General features: G+C 40.7%; 1 protein-coding gene across 1 annotated transcript; it reads left to right on the forward strand.

Moving 5' to 3' along the window:
- Positions 1–11,477: 11,477 nt before the first annotated feature.
- Positions 11,478–23,366, forward strand: prdm1a (PR domain containing 1a, with ZNF domain; the record flags this gene model as incomplete). The annotated part of the gene is made up of 7 exons (XM_079240130.1): positions 11,478–11,504; positions 14,134–14,469; positions 16,270–16,389; positions 17,700–17,952; positions 21,188–22,281; positions 22,514–22,642; positions 22,761–23,366. 7 exons carry the CDS (start codon positions 11,478–11,480, stop codon positions 23,364–23,366), a joined length of 2,565 nt encoding a protein of 854 aa, XP_079096256.1.
- Between the last annotated feature and the right edge of the window lie 2,257 nt (positions 23,367–25,623).

The raw sequence follows: 25,623 nt of genomic DNA on the forward strand, positions 1-25,623 counted from the left end.
CTTGACAAAAAAGTCTGTTAGTCTCCACAGGGTTGGTTTTAGTTGTTTAAAGTAAACAGTTTTTTGCAACATTTCCACTGTTTTGTAGTCAATTTAACATTAGAGGCAAAAGAGGATCAATACATTATCATAACACAATGCCCAAAAGATGTTTGGAACTTATTCAAAGTATAAATAAAAAGATTGTTGAGTCAAAGTTTATTTTTCAACGTAGTCAGTAGGATGTGCTGTAAATATGGATACAGTTTTTTTATTCCTGTTATTAACCTGCAGCTTTGATTTATACTCCATTAAACAGACAATAAAGTGAGGTTAAGCTATTTACTGGTAGAGACATGTCGACTTTAAAACCCAAGTGCACAAAGAGCTGCAAAAGATTAGCAAATCATTAGCCGTGTTTCCATTACCCATAGATTTGCACAAAACCGAAATATTGCAGTAAAACCCACTGAAACATTTAGAAAAACCTCTCAAATATTGCTAAAACATCTTTAAGCTGGGATGAGTTGTACACTGTATGTGGTTTTTATTAGATGTTTTGATATAGAAGTGTATTACAAAGGCATTTATGTCTGACGTCTGGTGTCATGTGACCAGTTTATTTCCAGTAAAGACAGAAACAACAGCAAAATGCAGAGTTTTACAATAAATTAGATGGGAAATGATGGAGAAAGGCTTCAAAAAGTATGGAAAACCCTCCGCAGTAAGTACAAGACAAATAGTGCAATGTGGCTACCTTCCATACACCACAATTCTTGTAAAAATTTAGACTTCATTTTTTTCATTTATTTATTTATTTGATCCATGGGACAGTGCACAAACAACATTAACCCCGCAGGGAAAGATGCGTCATGCCAGGTTATAGCACAAGTGCTAATTTCCACCTGTAGTCCCAGAGCAGGCTGAAGATGCATTGGGATACTTCAAGGTTATAAAAAAGACTTATGTGCGAAAGGGAGACACCTGCAAATCCCAATGGTAACTTGTTGAAATTTTACAAAAATTGTTGGGGGTTTTTTTTGGGCAAACAACTGTGACTTACTTATTTATACTCAACAGGGAGTATCAATTATCTTCTAAATTTATGTATACTTTAGAAAAATAAAAAACATGCTACTCAAGCTCAACAGACCTTTATGATGTTACATGATTGCTTTATTCAATTTTACCTCCAAATAAATTCCTGTACTTGTCTAAAACAGAAATAACACAGAAATAAACATTTATTTCTCTCATTCCAGGAACTGAATGATGTAAAAAAAAAAAAAAAAAAAAAAAAAAAGAGTTCAGCTGTCTGAGTAGGTCTTTTTGGGCTAAAACACAGGAAATGTGGGGTGAAAATGATGTGCCAGCAGTCTGTGTCAAACGTTGTATGTTCAGGGTGATTAAATCAGTGAAAGCAGAAAGTGTGAAGGGAACAGTTACCATTAGAGGTGTGACTCCTAGTTAACATAATGTGCGTCTTTAAAGCATTACAGATTGTGTTTTCATTTGAGGATAGCAAACAAACAGTTAAATGGATTTTCCCTGAAACCAACCCAATAAATTTTCTTTCAATTAGCCGTTAGGTTTGTTAAGCCTCTTTTATAGCCTCACTAAACTGGAAAATAAAGCTACTGCTAAATACTGAAAATTTTCAGAACAATTTACATGTACAATCCAATTTGAATGTAATTTAACTTTGAAAAAGTGAAGTACCTTGAACAAGCACTTAAAGGTTTGTTTGTCTTATTTCATGGCATCTCACTGCCATCTAATAAAAAGAAAATAAATTCTTGAATTTGTTTGTCATGAGTCAACAGCTGATGCCTGATGGTGAGCTGGAAAACACTGCAGAACACTGATGCATTTTCACTCTTGCGAAAATACCTGGTTTCAAGCTCCTAGCTTCTGCTGAAAATGTGTGTTTATCTACATTTCTAAACCACTAGTGTCACAGTGCATATGTAAATGCTAATATGTATGTAATATGTAAATTCTGACATGGAAACATATCCCAGTGTGCATGTGAGAGGAGAACTATAAACAAAGCCACATACTGTGGTCGACAACAAGTGGTACATATAAGAGCTCTTCCAATTATTTTCTGATGCACAGTGAACTGTTCTGCAGTAAAATGGAAAGTGGGAATAAGAAAACATCTTGTTGTTGTGCTGGTTTTTCAACATGTTCATCAATAGACTGATTTGAATTGTGTTTGTTCTCATTTTAATATCTGATCGTGTGAAATGTATCTTGTCAACTCACAACATGAACTGTTTTCATTTAAATCTTGCACATTTTTTCCTGCAGAAAAGAGAGCAATCATCATGAGATAATCAGCCATTTAATTTTCCACAGTGCAACATGAAGTAATGATCCAAATTACGACCGTATCTGGATAAAACTGATATGAATCTTCCCCTCAGGCTCTATGTGAAGCACTGTTGGAGTATTTTGATTGCCGTAGGAATGTAATTGTGATAGAGTGGAAGATAAAAACACCACAAAAGGGATGAAGTCACTATTAATGAGATTTTTTTCGACCACAGACACACACTGAGTCTTCCCAAATAATAGTTACTCTGGAGTGGTTTGTCCTTAGGCATGTTATAATGGAAACTACCAGGACGGGGGGCAATGTGACATCAGATACTTGTATGTCTGTGTGTGTGTGTGTGCTTGTGTGTTATTGTTATCTCCATGTTGCCGTTTCATTTGGTGACTCAGCACACATTTCCGCTGTTTACTGGAAGATAGCTGGAACATGTTTATATCCTCAAGTTTTTTATGGCTACCTGAGAGCGAATGCGGGAAACTTCGGAGTACTTTTTTTTTTTTCCCCTGTCTAAAGTGCTTTATAAAACCTGATTTATTTTTGTTTCTTAGCTGGGTTCTCCAACTTGTATGAAGACTGAAGCTAATTGTTGGCTGAAAGTGAGTGCGTCACAGAAAAACAGACTCACAAGACTGGACAACTCAGCACTCAGCCTGGAAATGAACAACAAATAGAGGAAGACAGTGATTAGACGTTGTCAGTTCCCTGAACTTACCTGAGTCAAGGTAAAGCTATTCTTTTCATTTATCTATAGTTCCTTGTGTCATCTATTACCAAAATTATTCCATCCAAATGTTAATCTAACACTCTTTGACTTCATTGTCAGGTTACTAAAATGAGATTAAATGGGGGGAAAGTATAATAACTCTGAAATTTGGAATATTTTGTGTCATGTAATGGAGCAAATGCTTATACATCTGTAGAGGCTGACATAATGGTTTCCACAAATCACACACTGAAATCCTTCTCAGCAATGTGTGATACTGTCTTTTAAAAATATAATTGCCACTGAAAATAACAGGGTAGTGCATAATTTACATCTCATGCCTCAAGGCACTAAATCATCCTTCCTCCAAGCTTGATTTGGCAGGTAATTACATTGTCAATTCGCCTCTAAAGGAACTTTTTTAATCACTAGCCAATGTGCTGATTTTCAATCCGATTTCCCACCAGCCAAATCTTTATCTGGATAATTTGTAACTTTAACTCGTTACGTCCGTAAATTGTTACAAAATTACTTTATTGTATTTGAAAAGTAAAATCACTACTTAATACTTTACGTTACCATTTTTTTAATTTATCATAAGTCGGGGTTGGACAACTAGATCTGGCCTGGGACCAAAATGTTTTTGACCAACTGACTATTGGGCTACAATTATATTTTTACAGCTAAAACCTGTTTCTTTATAATAAATTCCTTATATATTTAATTGTTTTTTTAATTTTACATCCAAATGTAAACTGTAGGCTGAAACATATCATTTGTGTACTGCGTGTGTTCCATACACAAGTAGCATACACTTGTATTTTTTAACATCGTATTGTTCAGCATTAGATGAGAAAATGGGTCAGGAGATGTCAGAATTAAACTTTACCCCTTTCTGCATGTAGGGAGCAGCTTAATAGGTGAACTAAACACCTACATGAGCTTTTAACTCCAACAAAATTACTGATTTGTCTCATCTTTTAAACTGAATACTTCAATAGAAAACTCACTCCTTTATGTAAGTCACGTTGGAGACAAACATCGGCTAAATGACTGTAGAATGACTGTAGAAACATAAACAGATCAGAACTGCACACACAGGACAAATACGAGAAACTCAAGAACGCACGTTACTACAGTCGTAAAGTAATTTCGTTACTAACATTTCAAGTGTTGTGAATTAATTTACTTCATTACTCCAAAACATAATATCATTCCTGTGAAACTGTGAAACTACTGAAAACAATTGCCACCAACGATCTGGATATTTTCTTTTTTTTTTTTTTTTTTTTTTGTCAGTGCCATTACAAAACTTTTGACTTTCGTCATTTTAAAAAGATGGAATCAGCCCAGTTTCAACATGAGTGGAAGACAAAAGAAAAAACACAACGGTGTGCAGCAATGAAGCTGAGTATAAACAAAGTATAGCATTCACACGTATTCTTTTTTCCAAGCTTTTAGCTTCTATATTACTGCATCTATTGCTAAGACTGTGAGCGCAGACATGTTCGGCAAAGACCGGATATTTTGAAAATAATAAAAGGTTTGAGTTTTAAGTCAGAACATCTGGATGTTTTTTTTTTTAAAGAATTTCAGACATAGACTGGAAAACATAGAGTTCTTGTAAATATCACTTTTAAGAAGTGAACCTTGTGTCTCAAAGGCAGTAATTACAATTAGCTGGATCAAGTTGTGATTTTTTTATGCTCGTGTAAACGAGCTCCATGATTTTCCAATTTAAATGAAAGGAGCTCACTGTATCAAACGAGCAACAAAGCCAAAGAAGAGTATAAAGGTTTTGTCAACTATTAAGCTGAGGGTGAAAAAATACTTAAATGAATATTGAGTAAGAACGGAAGCAGACACCTCATCTGATAAAACTCTGCTTTATTGTGGTGGTCATCTTTAAAGATCAAAATTAAATCCACTTCTAAAGTTCTGAGATAATTATAGTATGGCGTACAGACCACAGTCTTTTGCTCAATTCAGTTGTGTTTACATTTGGCTAGATTAAAACAAACTTTGGTGATTTCTGGGCACAACAAATTCTACTTAATGTAACACTCCAGAAACTAAACAACGTGGCTGTTTCTGTTTCCTTTGTTTGATTTTTCAGTATATCGCAAGATCTGGACTGTTACTGTGACGTTATAGTTGCTTCTTTTCTAACGAATTGCCCTGTATAAATATCGCATATCCAAATGTTATTGTGTGGTAACAGATGGAAATTGCTTTTGACATCAGATGTGAATGTGTGTAAATGAGTGAGTTTAGTTAATGAAGAGTAGCTGTTGCGTGCAGGGACAAAGTGATTAGCTATAGACACTTGGGGGGTGGGGGGGGTGGGGGGGGGGGGGTGGGGGAGTAAATGTGGAGGGTGACTGTCTGGTCTGGGCATTGCTCAAGTTTACCACTGGCCTTTCTGCTGCAGCCATCTGTTGAGAGTGTCAAGATGAACTTATTTGTGTGTGTGTGTGTGTGTGTGGCGCACACAGTAGGAATGGATTGGCGAGATTAGCAGAGTTGGCTACCATGTACCCCGCCTCCTTCCTTTCCCGATGCACCTCCACCCTGTCTTTTTGAGGGCCTTGACCTGATGCATGCCACGCGTTGACGGCTGTCCCACACACAGAAACACACACACACACACACACACAAAGGAGGGGGATCATGGCTGGGTCTAACCTGCCTAATTCTCTCTAATGGCTTCTCCGTTCAGGGATTAACTCCCTAAATACACACACACACAGAGGGCCCAACATGTGCAGACCTACAGTGTAACCGTCACAGTAGCACACAGTCTCACACACACATGCTCACACAAAGGAAATGGACAATAGCTGATCTCTTCACAGTGATTTGGCAAGGCTTCAAATGGCCTGTGGGCTGCAATTAAAATGTTTGGGACTCAGGGGAAGACTGGAAGGGAGAGGACGGGGGGAAAAGGGTAGGCAAGAGGAAGGGAGAAAGGAAAGGAAAGTGTTCAACAATAAGGAGCGCTGCATTTTCTATAAGTGGGAACAGTTTTGCTTTAATGAGCTGGGACATGGACTATTTTGTGGAAGAATCATCCCTATTTCGAGCTATCGCGTTGATTCATTGGAATTGGGACGTGAAGTTGAAGCTGTTGGCACATCTCTAAAAAGTAGAGGGAAGAATGAAAACTTAACTGAATGTTTTGAGGCTCCAGGTGAGCTTTGATCTGAATTCACATTAGAGGATATTAGAATTATTTGGTGTCTGAAAATGTGGTTTCAGCGCTGTCTTCTTTATGAACATGCCTCAAATGGTGGATTTCCCCACATTAACTCCCTTCATGAACTCCCATAATATTTCTTCTGGATTAACATCAATTTATTAAGTTTTCCATCCCAAAAAATGTTGTTCTTTCTTCACACTCTGTTTCTCCTTTGAGCTTCATGATGGTCCTCAAACTTTCGCACACCACTGTTCAGTATGTGTCACAGTGAGACACTCTAACCTTCCTATATTTTCACTGTTATCAAACCAGACCGTCTTACTGAAGTTCAGATCTGTTGTTCCAGAGAGACGGGAGAACAAAAACATTCAGAAAAAGGATTTATATGGGTCAGGGTCCTGTTACAGGATCACACAGAGACATTATATACACAATGACACAAAAAAAATGCTTTGAATCTTTCTGTAACATACCTGAATGCAATTATAAGATAAATTACCCCTGAAGAAATTACAAAAAAGAACAAAAGTGCTTTGACCTCAGAGGCTGTTTCTTAATTGTGCATCCCATCTGTTGTTTAGCTTTATAGTATTTAGAGTGCCATTCTTGAAATATTGTGATTTTTTTTGTTCAAATGTATCAAACCATGACCAAAGCTTAGAGGTGAATAATCAAAAAACCCAGGTAAAGATTGCTGTATGTGCTCACAGTGTGTTTGGGAGTCGCAATCCTTCATGTGCAAAGCTATTTCCATAAAACCATTACCAGTCTTCATTGGGTGATGAATTCAACACCTACAGTACCTTTTATTAGAAACAAAACAGCAGCCACAAGCACCCGTTAACATCTGGCTTTTGAGTGCAATGGAAACATGTTTCATCAGCTTTAAGTCCCACATCAGTTAAACTTACTCTGCAAATGCCATGAGCGTTCATCAGCTGCAGATCTGACCAGTGCTGAACATGTGAGGGTGTTTTGTTCAAGGCTGCAAATCTGGACACATCTATGAACATGATCTATGTTCATTTGTTTGTTTTCCTCTTTGCCTTAAAAGAAATGTATATTTAACAATCCTAACATCTCACATGTAGGATGCTAAAACTAATGGCAGCTCCCTCTCGCACACTCCAACATGCACCCTGCTGTGTGTGGTTGACACCTGTGGTTCATTTAGAAATAATAAACTGGTCTTAGTATCTCAGATATTTGTTTGCCTCTAAAGCTGTTGTACAACACAGCCTGCAGGAAACCCTGTAATGCAAAGCTTAAAGGTCTGTCCTCTGGGAGGTAGGGTAGTTTCTGAATGTAACTTGTAGCCCTAAGCAATCTTAAGTGTAAACAAGCTGCTATGGTACAGGAATTAATCAGCTTGTTTATTTAATCATGATCATTTTGGTGCAAAAACTTTGGAGCAAAACATCGGTAAAAGAATGTCCCACAATGGTAAAGGTGATCAACAGGTTTAGCTCTCCACATACTTCTGTTCTTGTAGTTTTTGTGAGCAAACTGCCAGATGTTGGCTACTGTAAGCTTATAAACACAATCTACTTTCCTCCAAAGGAATGCGAGGTGCTTATCCCACCTGTGGCACCTGAAGCCCACTCCGCCATATTCATCCTCTCTGCTTTCTCCTCTAATCCTCCTCACAGATGGCAGTTTTCAGAACTAACCCTAACATGAAAGTAGATTAGAAAGTTTATGTAGAAAGAAAGTGTGCATGTCCTTTCTGTCGTGTGTGTGTGTGTATAAGAGAGAGAGGGGAAAGAAAGAGATAGAGGCCTTCAGCTAAACCAACAGACACCCAGGAGGTCTTTGGGCCCTCTTTTGTCCATCCTCCCCGTCTCCTGCAGGCATGCATGCAAGGCCAATGCAGAAACAATAAGACACATTTCACTGTGTTTCAAAGCTGTTGATGTTCACGGGGGTAAATTTGCCTTTACAGACACTCCACCCCATCTACTGCAGAAATCCCACAGTTTTGCACACCAGTTCAAAGAGCTGAAATGAACTGTGCTTGGAAACAAAATTTCAGTTTTGTTGAAGAAGGGAAAATTTGTTCCCTTAGGAGAGCATGCACAGGTAAGAAGCTTGCTGCAAGTTACAGGACACAACTAAAATCTCCCTCAGCTTTGTGTCCCTCCCAAGTGCTTTCCTTCTATCTTTGGTTGTTTTGCACGAGGAGAAATCACTTGGTTGTTGAGCATCAACATGTCCAACAGCTGCAGGACAGATCTACAGCTGTGTGTGTGCGTGTGTAATGTGTGTGTGTGTGTGTGTGTTGGGGTCGTCCGTTGGCAGGAAGCAGTAGGCAGCGAGTGATGTGGTCAGACCCTCTGTCACCAGCGAGAGAGAGAGAGAGAGAGAGCGAGAGAGGTCCGGTGTCGCTCTGTCTTTTCGTCTTCTTCCTGTTGCTTGTTTTTGTTTCCTGATCATCGTTCTTCATTAGAGAAAGAAAAAAAAAATCACAAACATACGGCGGCTGATGCCGACGATTGTCAAAGGATATGGCAGGATTGTCATCCACTATGATGAAGGTTGTGTTGGAAAAGTTTTTCAAGTGTTACAATCAGCTTTTTCCACATAGTAGTGCTTTGAATGTTTTTTGTTTCCCCTCTCAGATGACTGGCATAGTTTTTACTTCTAGGAATTAATTTTATCCACCCTCTCTGGTTATTTTTTCTTCTCTTGTCAAGTTCTCCTTTTCTTTTTAGAACTGTTTCCATTGTTATGTTGATGCATGTGAATCATCTCGTGAGGAAAAAAGAGACATTAAAGATCAATTATTCCAGCCAGAAAACATGAAAATGTTGAGGAGCAAACAGCAAAAGTATTTATTTTCGTCTAGAGGGAAAAAGAGTAAAATAAAAAAAAAAAAGTAATGGAAAAAGCAGTGAAATAGACAGGTTAGTGTGGAAATCTTTTTTTTTTTTTTTTTGTAAATACAATGTGGAAATGAAAGAGACGAGTAGGGGGAGTACATGGAGGTGAGTGAGTTGGAGGTAAATTAAGAGAGTCAGGGGGACAATTAGATGGGAATTTCCACTGTTGGTAAGAGTCGGCCTTTGTTATAATAGGCAAAGAGCTTTGATTTTTCTCTCTGCATGCCACTAAATAGGTTGCATAGAAAAAGATGTGGAAGAGATGAGAAATGAAAAAAAGAAGTGAAAAAATAAATTCTGAAATTGTTGTTTGTGATAGTCTCCAGTTTATTTACTTTAACTAGAAGAAAAGCTACAATATTTAGATTTCTTTTTTTTTTTTTATTTCTTCCAGCAAAAAAACAGAGTAGAATAACATCATATTCCATGCTGCAGAAGTACAAGGTCAAATTTAAAATGCACACAATTCAACTAAGAGCTTATATACACGTGCATGGATGTATCCAGCTGAGTTGCTCTCAGCCCTCTCAGAAAGCTTTTCTGTTTTTACGCAGACAGTCAGAGAAACAAGCAGCACTTTGCTCCCTGAAATGATGCTGATGGAACTCTGACGGACATTTCGCTCAAGCCAGGATGGAAAGCAACAAATTTCATAACAACGATGACAAAGTGCCAAAAAGAATCAAGTAAGGCAGTTGAAACGCTCACCCACCTGGCAGTTTTTATTATCTACTCCTGTGTTTTACATGTACACGCTAGTTTGTGGAAGCACCTACACAGACAGCTGACAGAATTACGTTATAAATAAAAAAAACAACAGATTTGGAAATTGCGCCCGCATTGCATAAGTGTCAATGTCAAAACCAACTTCTAGGACCATCGCACATACAGGTTCCTTTACGACAAACAAAGTTCACCTTAAACTTTTTCACCACTTTTTCACCAACCCAGTTAAAGTTAGTTTAACTTTGAATCATGTTGCTCTAAACTGAACCAACATGGTCAGATCATGAGGTTGTAAACAGGAAAATGTTTGTGTGAAAACCTTTAAATAAATGTGTGTAACTCCTCTACAAACTATAATCTTCTTTGTGTAAAAGGAATAGAACTTGTATTAATTAATGCAACTAAATTCCTAATAAAGCAGCTTTTACTGCTGCTTCTTCTCATATTGTTTCTGTTGCTTCTGTCAGATGGTTAAATACATTAGAAACTGTTGCTAAAAGTCAGTCCACTAGATCTTTGCATCAACTTGGGTTCATGTAAAGCACTTCTAGACTGTCGCTTTGCAGCAAAATCACTCTTTGGGTTGTCTTTTAATTAATTTGGAGACAAAATGGTACTCTTCCTTCTGCGTTGAAAGGAAAAAAAACAAACTGTGAATATAATACTGAAAACAAATGCACCAGGCATCCAGAAGAAGAAAATGAAAGTCAAACACAATCTGGAAACTTAGTTCTCCCCATAACTTGTGCAGTGAAATGGTCCCAGTCCGTCACATTAAAACGGTGATTTTAAAGAGGAAGGGGAAAGCAAAAGAGGGGAGAAAATAAGAGAGACGCAGTGAGGAAGAGTAGGGAGAAGCAAAAGACAGAGGAAGAGGGGAGACAAGGCAGTGACAGGGGAAGGGTGAGAGAGTGAGTGCGTCTGAATTCCTCTGTAGAAGCAACAGATAAGTCCTGCCCTCTAGAGGAGGCACGGCGTGCTATCCTGTTGAGAGGGACATCCTGTGAGGGTGACTCAATAACCCCCTCCAACCCCACCCACCCTGCCCCCTCCCACAACACACACACACACACACATACATATGTGCATATGTGTTTATATGTTGTTGCTCATGGTCACCTTTTAGTTGCTAAGTGATGTTTCCAGACGTAAAGCCGCTCTCACATATTCTGATTATCATTCTGAGAAATCTTTGTTTCTAAGCAAACTTGAAACTGGGTCTTCAATGTGTGTGTGTGTGTGTGTGTGTGTGTGTGTGTGTGTGTGTGTGTGTGTGTGTGTAACCCATTGCCTCAGGTGAAAGCGCTCGCTGCTTCCCCTTCCTAAGAAAAGTGGGTGTTTGTGCGAGTTGGCCCTAAGAGGGGGGCGGGACCAGAGGAGGGAATAAGGTGTGGCTAAGAGGGAGAGAGAGAGAGAGAGAGAGAGCGACAAGGAGACTTAGTTGAGAGATGTTGATTTTGTCAGGCATTTGAAAACAGGACTCCAAGTGGATCACACACACGCGCACACACTTCAGTGCTCACACACAAACAGTTACGGCAGTGTGGAGTATCAGCACTCAGAGCAAGAAGGACAGAGGGGGGAGAACTGCACCTGTCTGACACTCACACACTCTGTCCTCACACACGGAGGATCTGACTGGTCGTCCCTATGTGTGGATGGGACCAAAGTTACACGGTGAGTACGGATCTGTTCCTTCTCACTTTTTTACTGTATGAAAGAAAACAGAAAATAACCTAATTTTTCTTTTCGTTTCCCTTTGATCCATGTTATAAAAATCATATCAGTAGATCAGATCTGTGTTTGACTTTCCATGATTTTGCTGAAGAAACTGCAGAAATCAGATAAAAACAAGTGAAAGTCAAACTCAACACAGTCTGAAGTTTTTGTTTTAGTACTTTTTGTTTGTTTGTTGCTTCTGCTGTGGATTTTTGCACCTTTTTAGACTTCATTAGCCGCCACTTTGAGGCACTCTACGACACACATCTTCTTGGGATCTCAGCCGGGATTTAAGGCCCTTTCTTATCTTCTTAGATTAATTTAGATTTTCAGTGCAAATACTTGAATTTAAGTTGTTCTTTCTTAACAACGCGTTACGTAACTGATACTTACACCTGTCCACATGATTTTTAAACAGAAACAAAGTAAGTTTGAGTACTTTTTCTCAGTTTTCAGAGTGGTGCTGATTTGCATTTAAATTTAAAATCCATCCGAGTCTGTGCAAAGTCAGCTTTAATGTTTTCAGTTGGTCTAAATGCACGCAAGATGAATTGTTTCATGGTTCATGGTTTCACTATTAGTTTTCAATGTTGCAGCTGTTATGCAAAGAGGCGTTTTGCTGAGAGCAGAAATATTAAGGCCCATTTTCCTATGTGATCACTGTTTAATGTGCTTCATTTAAATGGGAAATGGAGCTGAAACTGCTTCGCTAGGGTCAGTTCTCAGTTAAAATAGGTGCAGCTGCTGATGGGCAGAAATCCTGTGTTTATGCTGGAATTTTTAGTTTTACAAGTCAGATGATGGTTTTCCTTTTTTCTTTTTCTTGGATTTAAATGCAGTTTTGACTATATGCTTTGCTTTGTTTTACTATTAATGGCAGCATGTAGACAGTCGGAGGCAACTTTCATCAACTTTTAAGTAAGTTTAAAGGAGTTCTTTTCTTTAGAAGAAGGAAAGTTTGACTTGTAAAACTCTTTAAATATTCCTCCTTAAAGTTTATGAGGAAACTTTTGTCACTTTTGTTTGGTTTTAATGTTTTAAAATCACACCTTGTCAGCAACCAGAGTTGTTACAATTGTTTAAAGAGAAAATCTTTGTTGTCTGGGAGTGAAATCATTTTCTTTCCTGCAACTTCAGAAGAATCTGAAGAGTTTGGCCACTAAAGAGCCGCAGCTTTCCGTTGCGGGACAAGCAACATGTTTGTCCGTGTGTGGATATCTCTCTGTGTCTGCATGCGTTTGTGTGTGTGGGATTGTCTTGGGTGGGATCACGTTTGAAGTTTTGTTTGCGCTGTTGTGGCCCCCCAAATGGAAAAGTTTTGACGCTCCCTTCCTCATCACCCCCCCTCAACAGTTCATTACTGACACACACACCTACACACACATACACACAAGCACAAACACACGCAGGGAATTGGGATGATTTGCCGGTTCCGCTGCTTTGCCACTCTGCTTCCAATTTTAGCTTCATTCAGACACAGACAGCATTTCCTTCCTCTGTGTTCAACCCGAGGGACAGACAGAGGCGATGGGGGGGGGGGGGGGGGGGGTGAAGAGGGAGCAAACGTGGGAAATATTACATTTGAATTGTCTGAATAAATTCACCGTGTTTTTCAGTAAATAATATTTAAATGCAGTGTGAAGGACAAAAAGAAAACACATGAAAACAGAAAGGATGCTCAGATTTAGAAAAAGAGAAGAAAAAAAAAAAACATGTTACACCTATTTTCATGATCAAAATTATCCCAAGATTAAGTAGGAAAATATCCACAGAAATTTCATCATTTGTGACAGTTTAAAAAATATTCTAATTTATCTTTAACTCTCCAAAGTTTGATTTAATCCATTTCTTTACTTATTACTACCGTGTTTATTTTTCAGGCTTCCATCCCGACTTAATTCTTTTGACGTAGTTTCCGTTTGAACTGTACATGTATGGACTTTTCTCTGTCGGAGGATTATTTAAGTTGTGGAATTTCGTTTTGAGTGGAAGAAAAGAAACGTTTCTGGGCTTGACTTCTACTGAAGACATGAATGAATGAATCCTCTAATTGTTTCCCAAATTAGTTGACGTTCGGGCTAACCAGCGTTACTCAGACCCCCCCCCCCCCCCCCCCCCCCCCCTCCCTTTTCCTCACTGAGTCACCACACATTATAATCACAGATCTTCCTCCCTTCTTTTTGTCTTTTCTCATCTCAGTTTTATCTTGTTTAACTGTTATCTTCTTCTCTCCTATTTTCATTTCTTATCCTTTTCCTCCCACATACTTTCTTATTTATGTTGTCTTTTTTTTTCCCCATTGCTTCCAGTTTCAGCCTCTTTCCTTTCATGCCTGTTTTAACTTAAGAAGTCTTATCATTTGTTTTCCCACATTTGTTCATCATATGTTTTTTGCTTCCTTTTTTCTTTCTTTCTTTTGATCAGTTTTCTTCTACTTCCTGTTTGCATTTCTCCGTTCACCCCCTCATTATGCTTTCTTTCTTTCCATTAAATGTTTTCTTAGTGCTGTAAATGTTTAGAAAACACAAATCAGAAAGTGAAAGGTTCTCTTCTTCCTTCTCTGTCTTTCTCCATCTGACTCAACTAGGCGACCTCTCAAAGCTCGGCCATGTTGACCAGTGAGGGGGCGCACACCATTGAGCAGGACGACACACACCACAGCGCCAAGATGGCCTCCACAGCCACCAGCAGTGGCTCAGATGAAGCCGAGACAATGACTGACACGGATGTTGATGTCGAGATGGAAGAAGCAGACATGGTCCAATGGACGGAGGCCGAGTTTGAGGAGAAGTGCACATACATTGTCAAAGATACGGCGTGGGAGGCGGGGCCAGAGGGTGATGCCATGATGACGACTACCACGAGAGCCGAGGCGTCTCTGCCCAGAAATTTGGCCTTCAAATACCTGGCTGGAAGCAAGGAGGTCAGAATCACTTGTATACACACACACACTAGCACAGACACACACGGGGAGACAGGAAAACTTTCTCTCCAGTCACAATGAGTGAGTCAGATGTGGATCATGCAATGAAGAGGGGGTCGTGTCTCACTGAAAATTTCACACACAAAGGAATGTGTGTGTGCTTGCGTGCGTATAAAACACCAGATGCAGAATTTGTACACAAACATGCCCACAAGAACATTTCATCAGCTTTAAAACATCCATGAAAACTCATTTATCATCTGAGAAAATGATGATAGGTTAGTCCCAAGTGTCAGAGAAGTTCATCCCATGACTGTAATGCCCATGTCAGCAGGTAGGGGGCGCACTAAAGCACCTTAACAGGCATCAAACTGAGTCTGCATCGTTTTAAAAAGCTGAATTGTTCATCTAAACTTACATTTCAGTTCTAGACTTCTGATAATTATCATCAAGTGCACAAAATCTTACTTACATTTTCATCTGTTTTACTTTCTAATTTTTAATTAGAGGGAGGAAAAAAGCCCTGACAAAGCTTCTTCTTAAACTTACAATCAGTCATCATGGATAATGCTTTGGTGATTGATCAAAGTGGATGTAGAAAAGTCAAAACGTCAAAGGTTGGAAGAGTGACTGGATAACAGCAAGATAGTTCAAAGAAACAAAATCACACTTTGGTAATGTGTGAAGTGAAAAACAAAGCATTTAGGTTTTCTCACAGCTTCAAACAAGCAGAAGATTGGATGTTGTTTGTAGTCTGAAAGTGCAAAAGACACCCTGCAACTTTTGCATTCTGCACTTTTCCAGCTTACTTTGTGCAGAAAAGCTAAATGCACGACCGCAGGTCAAAAGGTCACGACTTATTTGTCAATTTTGACACTGTGAATTTGTCAGTCCAGGAGCGTGATGGCATAGATTTTCTCATCAGGGGCTTGTCAATAGGAAAATGAAGTAAGAGGCAGAATGAAAAAACGAGAAGAGTGTGTTCTGTTTGCTAGCTGATTAGAGATCAGCTAATATTTATTCTGATCAGACGAGGAAAAAGGAAAAAGCTGATCAAAGAAAACTGAGGTTTGTTTCAAAGAAAGAGGGACAACAGTGCAAATAAAAAGAAAGAAAACGTGTGCACAGACACTAACACACCCTCGTGTCTGGTCCTCACGAGGGAAAAGAGGAAAGGGGGATTTCCCACTTCGCTGGGGAACAAGGCGGTTTGGGAAGGACTTCTGTTTGCGTGGGTTTAGCACGATGAAAATGTGTGCCAGTGAGTTTCTCTTCCATCCATGGCTGGAGCCTGACGTCTCGTCACCATGTAATCCCTCGCATTTTTTCTTCTCCCTTTTCTTCTTCTGCTTGTTCACCAAGTGAATAACATGAGAACGGAAAGAAGAGACAAAAAAAATGTTCTTTCCTGAGTGTGTGGAGGCCAAGCCCTCTCCCCAAAGCGTCTGAAGTGGCAGTGGTTTTGGTTTGATGTGGCAGCCGGTGGAGGTGTGACAAGTGAGACAGAAATTTGAAAGAGCAAAGATTTAGGTGCTCATCAGCAGCACCAGCAGGGATAAAAACACAGCTTGAGACGAACCGATGCGTGGGGCTCCCTCATTAATCAACGTCTTTGTTGGCAGCCGGTTGAGAGTGTGTGTCTCTATTTGAAGTAAGACTTAATGAGACTTGACGTTGACGGATGTGCAAAAGAGATACACCTCAGCAGAATGAGTGACGAACCGTTGTTTTCTTCATCATGATGTCAACGAGCCTAAAAACTGTGTGTGTTTGTGTGTGTGTGTGTGTGTCTTGGTGCAGGTGGTCGGCGTGTGCAGCAGGGAGTACATCCCCAAAGGAACTCGTTTCGGGCCTCTGGTGGGCGAGATCTACACGGCCGAGAGTGTCCCCAAAGACGCAAACCGCAAATACTTTTGGAGGGTAAGTACACATCTTTAAAACACACACATAAAGACATGCACACTTCCTCAGAAGCCGGAGGGACCCCTTCCTGTGACGTCACTCGCGTCTAAAGTCAGTCAGTGGAACAGGAAGCTGGGCTCGCTGTTTTTCTGTGTAAGACTGTGTACGTGTGTGTGTGTGTGTGTGTGTACAAGGAAAAGAGATGGGGATATGATGTCATCTTCACACAAATAACATATCACACTTAAGTTCCTGTAAGCTCACACACATATGCACACAGTTAAACAGAAGACGCACCATCACTACCGGTAATTGACAGTGAGACTACACACACTCACGCACCACCTACCTGACCACTGCCTACACAGTGTGTGTCTGTGTGTGTGTGTGTGTGTGTGTGTGTGTGTACTGGGTTTGACTTGCACAAAGAAAGAGTAACCACAGGCAGACACAAAATCATGAAGGTGTTCCATTCATGCTCATATCTCACTTTCTCACACATAGTGAGACACGAAACATGAGAGACCAAAGACAGGAAAAACGAAAGAGAGACTGTAGAGCAAGGGGGTGGAGAGGTAAAAAAATGACTTGGTCCTTCCTTTCCCTTTTAAATATAAAAGAGGATCTCCTCCTTCGTGACAGACTCGGTCTGTCTTTTTTTACTTCTTGGTCCAGCTTAAAATGAAGATGAGAAAGGGAACATGGTAAGGAATTCTAAAAACCGAAGCAAGGAGGAGATTTATGTTCACCAACAGCTGCTTGTAATTACTAGACAGCAGTTTTTCCTCTTTTTATGACTTGACAATGTTATCAAGTCACTTTTTTTGTCATTTACATCATTTATTGTAGTTCTTTAGTCAGTGAATCGTCTTTATGGCCATTTGGTAAATTATTTACTCATTTAATTGCATTTTTTTTTATTGATGTGTTTCTTAGTAAAGAGATAAGATCAGTAGCGTCAGAGATTTTCTTGATTTTACCTGACTTTTGATTTATTTCTTGATTTTATAGTTTTATTGTTGTTGCTTTTCTTTAGTTTTTTCATTTGGTTACTTTTTTTTTGCTGCTGTTTTAAGCACTTTGTAACTTTCATTAAGAAAAGTGCTGAAAAATTTATTATTATTAGTAGTAGTAGTAGTAGCATTTCACTAGTGTAACCATTTTTATCTTATTGAATTAATGTGTTTTACATTCATTGACATGTTTATTAGTAAATTTACATATTTACTTTTGTAAATGCTTTTAAATTTTCTTGATGATGCCGTGAGACGTTTAAAGTCATATCTCCTCATTTTTTTCTCAAACAAATTCTCCTCCCCTTGTTCCAGATCTACGTAGACGAGGAGTTTCACCACTTTGTCGACGGTTTGGATGAAACCCGCTCTAATTGGATGCGATACGTCAACCCGGCCCATTCAGCTGCAGAGCAGAACCTGGCGGCCTGTCAGATTGGCATGGCAATTTTTTTCTACACTGTGAAGCCCATACCTGCTTGTGCTGAGCTGCGCGTGTGGTACTGCCACGACTTCGCCCGACGCCTGCGGTACCCACCATCAGGAGAGCTGATGATGCAGAAACTCAGTAAGTTTGTCAAGTGTGCTTTAAATCTATTCATGAGGCTGATCAGGAGAAGACATTTGTTTCAAAAAAACACTGCAGATGAGTTCTCAGAATATGGAAAAAGATTAAATATGACATCAAGAAGCAATGGATGGATTCGTTAAAGTCCAAAGCAGTGACCGAATTACATGAAGAAAATATTAAAACCAATAAGCAGTGTGTGTTTGTCTTGAGTGTGTCCTGTCGCCGCTCTTAAAGCCTAACACTGCTTTTGAGTGTAGCGACGTCTCCTTCCTCTCTCAGCGTTAGCCTGTCATTATCTCTCTCTCTCTCACACACACACACCCACACACACACACACACACACACACACGAGTACAAGACCAACAACCTTTCATCTCTGTCTGTGCCATCGTTGTGTTTTTGTGTGTGTGCCAGTGACAGTGTAATTACACACAGGGGGATATGGCCCCTAATGCCACAGTCTTACACACTTAAAGACCCGCTTTTAACATAAAAGCTTGCACACACACAACCGTACTCAACCTCAATAAAAGGAGCAGAGACAGAGTGTGTTTGCTTAGCTCTGCTACATTGAACTTTTTATGACAAAAATAGCTAAAGAGTTTCTCTGTACGCTAAGAAATACATGATAAATACACTCCTGTACTAATATTTTGAGTGAATTTTATCACTACTACGGTTAGACTGATTAAAGGGACAGCGAGCTGAGAAGAAAACAAAGAGAGTGAGTGGGAGCTGAGCGGTTTCCAGGTGTGACTGTTGGCTAATAGCAGTGTTAAGTTGGCAGAAGAACCAGAGTGACTCCACTGCTGAGGAGAAAATGCTCATGACTCCCCCCGAGCCATCTTAACCTATTGTGAATACGCTATGTGTAGATTTGTGTCGCTTTAATTAGTGGCTACAGTCCAGACGGCCTCCTGACCTTCCAGTGGCTTTAAAACAGATTTTTACCTGCATTTTGGTTGCATTTCCGTCCCTCAATGAGACATCTTTGAGCTAACAGACCCCTTTTCAGTCTGAAGAGCTTCCTAAAATGAGTACATTTCACAGTTGATAACCAGGGGTTAGAAAGAAAGTAATGACTGTGAGTCAAACCAAGACAAACCAGTCTTTCTGACTAATTAATGTTAAACTGAAACTCAGTTAAAAGGGCAAAAGGTAAAAATGGAGGAAGTGGTAGGGATCCTAAGCAAGCAGGCCTCTCTCGTTTAAGCTGGTTGGTTCGTCAGTGCTTTCATCCTCAAATTTTAAATAAAAGTCTTGCTGTTGATGAAGAATTGATGAATCTCCACCGACTTGCTAATGAGCTACAACATAAATGTCTTTGGCAGCCGGAGCCACTTGAAAGACAGCAGCTTGAAACATAATGACAATTTGGTCAATTATAAAAGGATTTTATTTAGTTTTAACATGCATGATCAGAAATCCTAAATAATGGATGTCACCATTGTACATTAGTCAACTTATACACTTTAGATCCTGAAGGGGCCGCCAGAGTTTCTGGTCCATAGCTGCATCCTGTCATGTATTCCTGAGGAGATTGTGTTTTTCTCTCTGAGTTGAGCTCTTTCCAGCGTAGTCATTGCAGAACCAGACATATCTGTATATGTATGTCTCTGTGTGTGTGTGTGTGTGTGTGTGTGAGCAAAATGACTGATCATGCATTGCTATCTCACTCCCTCACTTTCTCCTTTATCTTCCTTCCTCACTCTTTTTGCTGCCACCATTTAGCATTCCTCAAGAGTTAGCACTTGAGAGCACCTGTCATCCATGTGTGTGTGTATGTTATGTGTGTGTTTAAACACTCTCTCTCCCCACACACACATATACACAGTCATAAGGGAGGGAATGCCAACACATTTACACCCTTCTTTTCATCTCAGGGACATGCAAGCTCACATATATTGCACGTGTGTGTGTGTCTGTGTGTGTGTGTGTGTGTGTGTGTGTGTGTGTGTGTGTGTGTGTGTGTGTGTGTGTGTGTGTGTGTGTGTGTGTGTGAGATAGTGAATCGACCAGTCCTGCTGATATATTTGCCACTTAAAAAGACCAGAAAGAAGGTAGAGGGGGAAGAAGGGGAGGTAGATTTGCGCCTCCTACCCCCTCAGTTGACTACTTGAACTTCCTGGCAGAAGAGCCGTGTTGACAGATTGATATCTCCAATATGGCCGCCCTGTTTGTTTTCTAAAAGAGGAATGGAGGGTGGAGGAAGAGGAGGAGGAGGAAGACTTACTGATAACCTCAGTGTTTACACACTGCTGCAATACTACTGACGAAAGGGTCACTAGCTGTGTGTCTGTGATGGGATATTATGGGGGGGGGGAGCAAAGTGAATTTCACCAGTGCTGGCACTTAGGATTAACTTTGAAAACTTCCATCTCTCGCGCACACACACACACACATACTCCCCTCTGGGCGACCTCATGGTAAAGACTTGAACGGGCAGTAAATGAGCTTATAGATAATAGACGGCTGCATTTTAAGGCCCGTCTGTTGCAATTTAACAGCCAAGATGTGCTGCTAACTGACATCCCAGGGCTTTCAGAAAGTGTGTGAGTGGGTTCTCCCCCTAATCCACTCTTTCATCATGGAGAGAAGGCAGAAGGTGTGAGTGACTCGGGAGGAAGCTCTCTAGTTTAACCTTCAACCTGGAAACAATAGCAAATGGTCAGGAAAACCTGGATAGAAGAAGCTTGATCAGAAGTGTGTGCAAGTTGTCCAAAAGTGGGAGAGTCAACAAATCAGACAGAGGCCTTTGTTTGCAGGCGCCTCTGTGTGTGTACTTTGTCATGGGGTGTGGGTGTGTTTGTGTGTGTTGGTGGAGGGCAGGTGGAGGCCAAGCTTTTTCTTAGGATATCTGTAGCAGGAAACTCTCCATCAGTCCTGTCTGTCTGCCTGCCACCAATCTGATTTTATCTTGATTTTATAGACACACACACACACCAAATGCACCACACACAATGCCCACAGGCAGATGTCACACCTTACATCCTGTCATTTGCCCCTCATTTGCCCCTCAACCTTGTTCGTCAATTCTGTCACCCTAATTGGCCCACTGAATTACTTATGGTGTTCTTTAACAGTGAGATAGCAAACTTACATAAGTTTGGAAGGATTTTCAGGGTTTTCTAGTACTACTTTAAGTGACATAATTCTACAGTTTCTATGGTAACAATTAAGATATATTTGATGAACTCTAGCTGACCTAATTTTTTCCTGCGTGTCTCTTCAGAGCAGTCACTTTTGGAGGTTAAGCAACAGCAAGTGAGCAGCGAGGAGCGGACAGTGGAAGCATCCAGTCCATCTCCAGTAGCAGTGACCCCCATCCAGCCCAGAAGAGAGCACAGCGTCCTTTCTATTCTGAGAGGCACCAACAGCACCTCATCATCAATGCCTACCAAAAGGGAGCCTAGCCGGCCGCTTCCCACCCACCCACATTGTGCTGACAGCTCCGAGAGACTCCTGTGTCCCCGCGCTCTCTATCCGACTCTCTTGCCCCACTCTCACGTCTCTGAAGACTTTCTCAGCCACAAACCCAGCCAGCTTGGGTACCCCTCAACTCAGTCACCTGGCAACCAGTCATCAGCTACACCGAGCCCATCAGCAAGGAGCAGCCCAGGCAGCAGCCCTCATGGAAGCCCGTCAGGTTCAGTACCATCCCCAGCTAACTTCTACTCCACTGGACTGGGTTCTTACCCTGGTTATTCCCCACCATCTGCACCGCTCTCTTCACCCTTCTACCCACCAGGAACCCCTTACTCACGTTACCTTCTACCCAATCACTATCCTTTGCCTGGTGGTGGCATCCCAACCATAGGAGGGATAGTACCCAGGATGTACCCCCTGTATAGCAACCTATTGCATCCTCCTGTGCCCATCCTATCTTCTGATGCAGCAGGAAGGCGCTTCCTAATGCCTGAACCTGTGCACCCCTCCTCCATCTCTGCTCACAGAGAGTTCCTCCTCCCTGGGCCCACCAGTGCCTTTTCAGCTGCAACTTCTTTGAGAGATAAAACAGGGCCTCACAACCCTTATCCCAGGCATCCTAACCCACACGGACCAGCCCACGTTCCCTCCAGCGGTTCCCCAACTGCAGGTACAGCACCTCCCAGTGAGCAGGTGCCCACTAAGCCTACCTCAGCCCTGCTGGGCAACACCAGCGAACATCGTCCCGATGAAGAGGCTATCAACCTGACCAAAGTGAAGCGGGGGACTGGCTCAGTAGGCTACAAGGCGCTGCCTTACCCTCTTAAAAAGCAGAATGGAAAAATCCAATATGAGTGCAACGTGTGCAAGAAGACATTTGGGCAGCTGTCAAACCTGAAGGTGAGACTTGAAAGTTGTTTTGGGTTTGCCTCCTAACATCATGTCTGCTTGTGTGTTTTACTGCTCTCCTACTATCATTCCTGTGCTCTGTGATGATTGCAGTGTAATCAGTAGGCGGCAGAGCAAGTTTATAGAACTTAAAAAGTGGTGCCAGATGTTTTCACATCAAAATAAAGTCGTTTACCATCTGAATTGACCTAATCTTCTCTTGCGTTTTGTTTTCACCATTCAGGTTCATCTTCGCGTGCACAGTGGAGAGAGACCCTTCAAATGTCAAACCTGTAACAAAGGCTTCACTCAACTTGCTCACCTGCAAAAACACTACCTGGTCCACACTGGAGAGAAGCCACATGAATGTCAGGTACGAAACAATCTTGAAGATGGACTGATATCCTTGGCAGTTGGACTATTATTAATCTAATTTTATACTGAGCTTTTGGGTTTTTTCCTGACATAACATCTTTTATCTCCTCTTTCAGGTTTGTCACAAGCGTTTCAGCAGCACCAGCAACCTAAAAACTCACCTGCGCCTCCACTCAGGAGAGAAGCCCTACCACTGCAAACTCTGCCCAGCTAAATTCACCCAGTTCGTCCACCTCAAGCTACACAAGCGCCTGCATTCCCGTGAGCGTCCACATAAATGCCCCCACTGCCATCGCCACTACATCCACCTGTGCAGCCTGCGACTTCACCTCAAGGGCTATTGCCTGGCAGCAAACTCCGGCTCTGGCAGCCCATCGGTTCCTAGCCAAGCTGCCTTGGAGGAAGTGCACCGGGCCAATGAGGAGATTGAACGTTTTGATGTTAGCGAGCACGCAGAGCGGCTGGAGCAGCTGCAGGGAGGGGTGGAAATGGACGCCATGTTGGAGAAGCAGGTGTTGGGGATGATGTGGCAGGAGGCTGACCTTAAGTCCCCACACTTCCACCCCCACCACAAGAGCAATCCCACCGAACTTCTGTCTGCAGGTTATGGTGCATACGAGTCTCTGAGTGAAAATTCAGTCATCAAGATACGGCGCACCAGCCCCATCCCACCACTTCCTGCTAACATCACAGTCAAGCAGGAGTCAGAAGATAGTGCTTAAATGAAATTTTAGGCACAAAGACATCACATGGTGACTTGTTGCCAGGAGCAACAGCTGTAAATAAATAATTATCTATCTGGTTGTCATCTGGAGAGACATCATAACCACACCAGGTTTTTAACCTATCAGGGACTCACATACTCAGGGCTGCAAGAGACACTGTCCCGTGACTACTTAGTGGTTTATTATTCTTAGACAATCATCTAACAAGGATTTACCTTTAATGTAATTAATATAATTATCATAATGTCACATGTTTTTGCCTCCTTTCAAATGTCTTCATTTTTTGATTTAATTAGTTGTTGCATAGTATAATTTATTATTCTTTATTTGTTGTCTTTGGAAGCAATAAGTGGAAGCGATGGTTACACTGATGAGGTGAAAACATTGTATGTAAATGTTTCAGTTAATGTAATTTTGTTCTTCTCTGTGGCCATTTCTCTATAGATAGTCACTTTCTATGCCCATAATTGTCCTGTGACCGCCTACCAATTGAAGCAGAGACGTACACTCTTCAGGGTTTTACTTATTTAAATTTTAAAAACCAAAGTAGCGTGTTGAAAGAGTAGAAAAAGCCAAAGTACGGCACATAACGTTTGTTCATTTAGAAAGAAGAACTTTATTTCAACCCTCCTGAATAGCTTCCCGAAAGCACGTCTGTGTCCTTTGCTGATGCCTCTTTAATTTAAATGGAAAAATGGCATTTTTTTTCTTTTGTATACTTTTCACAACAGTTACCTCAGTGTGGATGTGACATGGGTGTGTGTGTGTGTGAGTGGGTTTAAAGGGACAGCTGAAGGTGGGAGTTTTATATTTATTTAAGTGTTTTGCTACTTGAAGGAGACAAAACCAAACTGAACTGGAGAGCAGCTCTTCATGTGGTCCAAAGGAGTGACTCAGCCCGCTCAACTTGTAGCACATAATGGACTCAGGAGGCTGGTGAGCCAGTCCTTCCTTTCCCGCCTTCCCACCTCCCCCCTCCTCTTGTTATATTTTTATTCTTTTTACAACACTGTTAGCACCCATCAGGGATGTGAATAGAATTAAGGATTCACACTAGATGCTAGAAACCAAAGTTCACTTGGCTTTAATTTAAAACGTACACCAAAAAATATGAAAAAAGGAAAAATCGAAACGAGGGAAGAAGGACTTGAGGTATCAAGTCGCTGAAGAAGGGAAGATGTACTTTGTGTATATGATGAAGTGTTTGCCCTTTTAGCTGTGGTCTCTCATTTTCTCTGTTTTTTGTTTTTTTTTAATTTGTTGTTATTTGTGAATATTTTTGTTATGAAACAGTGGCCGCTTCTTCAGCTTCACCCGTCCGCTGCCTTGTAAAAAACACCCAAGCACCTCGGCCCTTCTGTATGCACTGGCCCCCTTCCTCTTTTTTATGTCTTTATTGCCGATGCTTGTTCCATTTACACTGTACACAATATCTAAACTGGTCAAAATTGCATTAAGAACCAACTTATTGTTGCTACAGCTACTCTGAGTTTCTGTAGCAGTTGTTCTTCAACAACCTTATCTCTGAAGGTCTACGCGTTTCCTCTGATTAGCTTTAATGTTCAACCAAAGCGTCTCTTTCTGGGGTTGGAGCTTCAGAGGAGAATCCCCTAAAGAACTGTCTCTGTTTACATTCTGGTTTACATAGTTATTTATGTGCAAAAATGTTAAAAACTGTAAATTATGATATAAATGTTGACTGCTCTAATATAAAGAGTCTGTGTTTTTCTTTTTCATTGTCTCTTGGTTTATTACACATCTATAACCTCTTCAGCTGTTCGCCTACCTTTTTAGGCATCATTTTGTTGATTAATTAAATAAGCATATCACTGCAACCACAAGCTATATTTGAAAGCTTTTGGAGTCACTTATGATATTTGATCAGATTTGCAAATATCGGTATACGTGTAAATGGCGAATACGGCACATAGCACAGATGAAAAACAACCAAACAATTTTAGATAAATGTGAATAATCTCTTTGGAATGATGCAGCAGCAGCTCTAAAACTATTAAATTATGGTACAGTATATAAACATTATCTCTTTTAAAAGGTAATTATCATACAGAAGGTTGAAATGAGGTCTTCAAAATGAACCTTTTGGCAACAAGTTGGTGAAACCTGGGTTTAAAAAGGTTAATAAGGGAAAAATGAGCACAATCTCATATCTAAATCATTCTACCAATTACATGTCATAGGTCATAGTACTGTGGAACAACATACAATAATTCCAAAGCCATATCTGCACTTACAT

The sequence above is a fragment of the Telmatherina bonti genome (genome assembly GCF_933228915.1).
Source record: "Telmatherina bonti genome assembly, chromosome: 5".
Lineage (NCBI taxonomy): Eukaryota > Metazoa > Chordata > Actinopteri > Atheriniformes > Telmatherinidae > Telmatherina > Telmatherina bonti.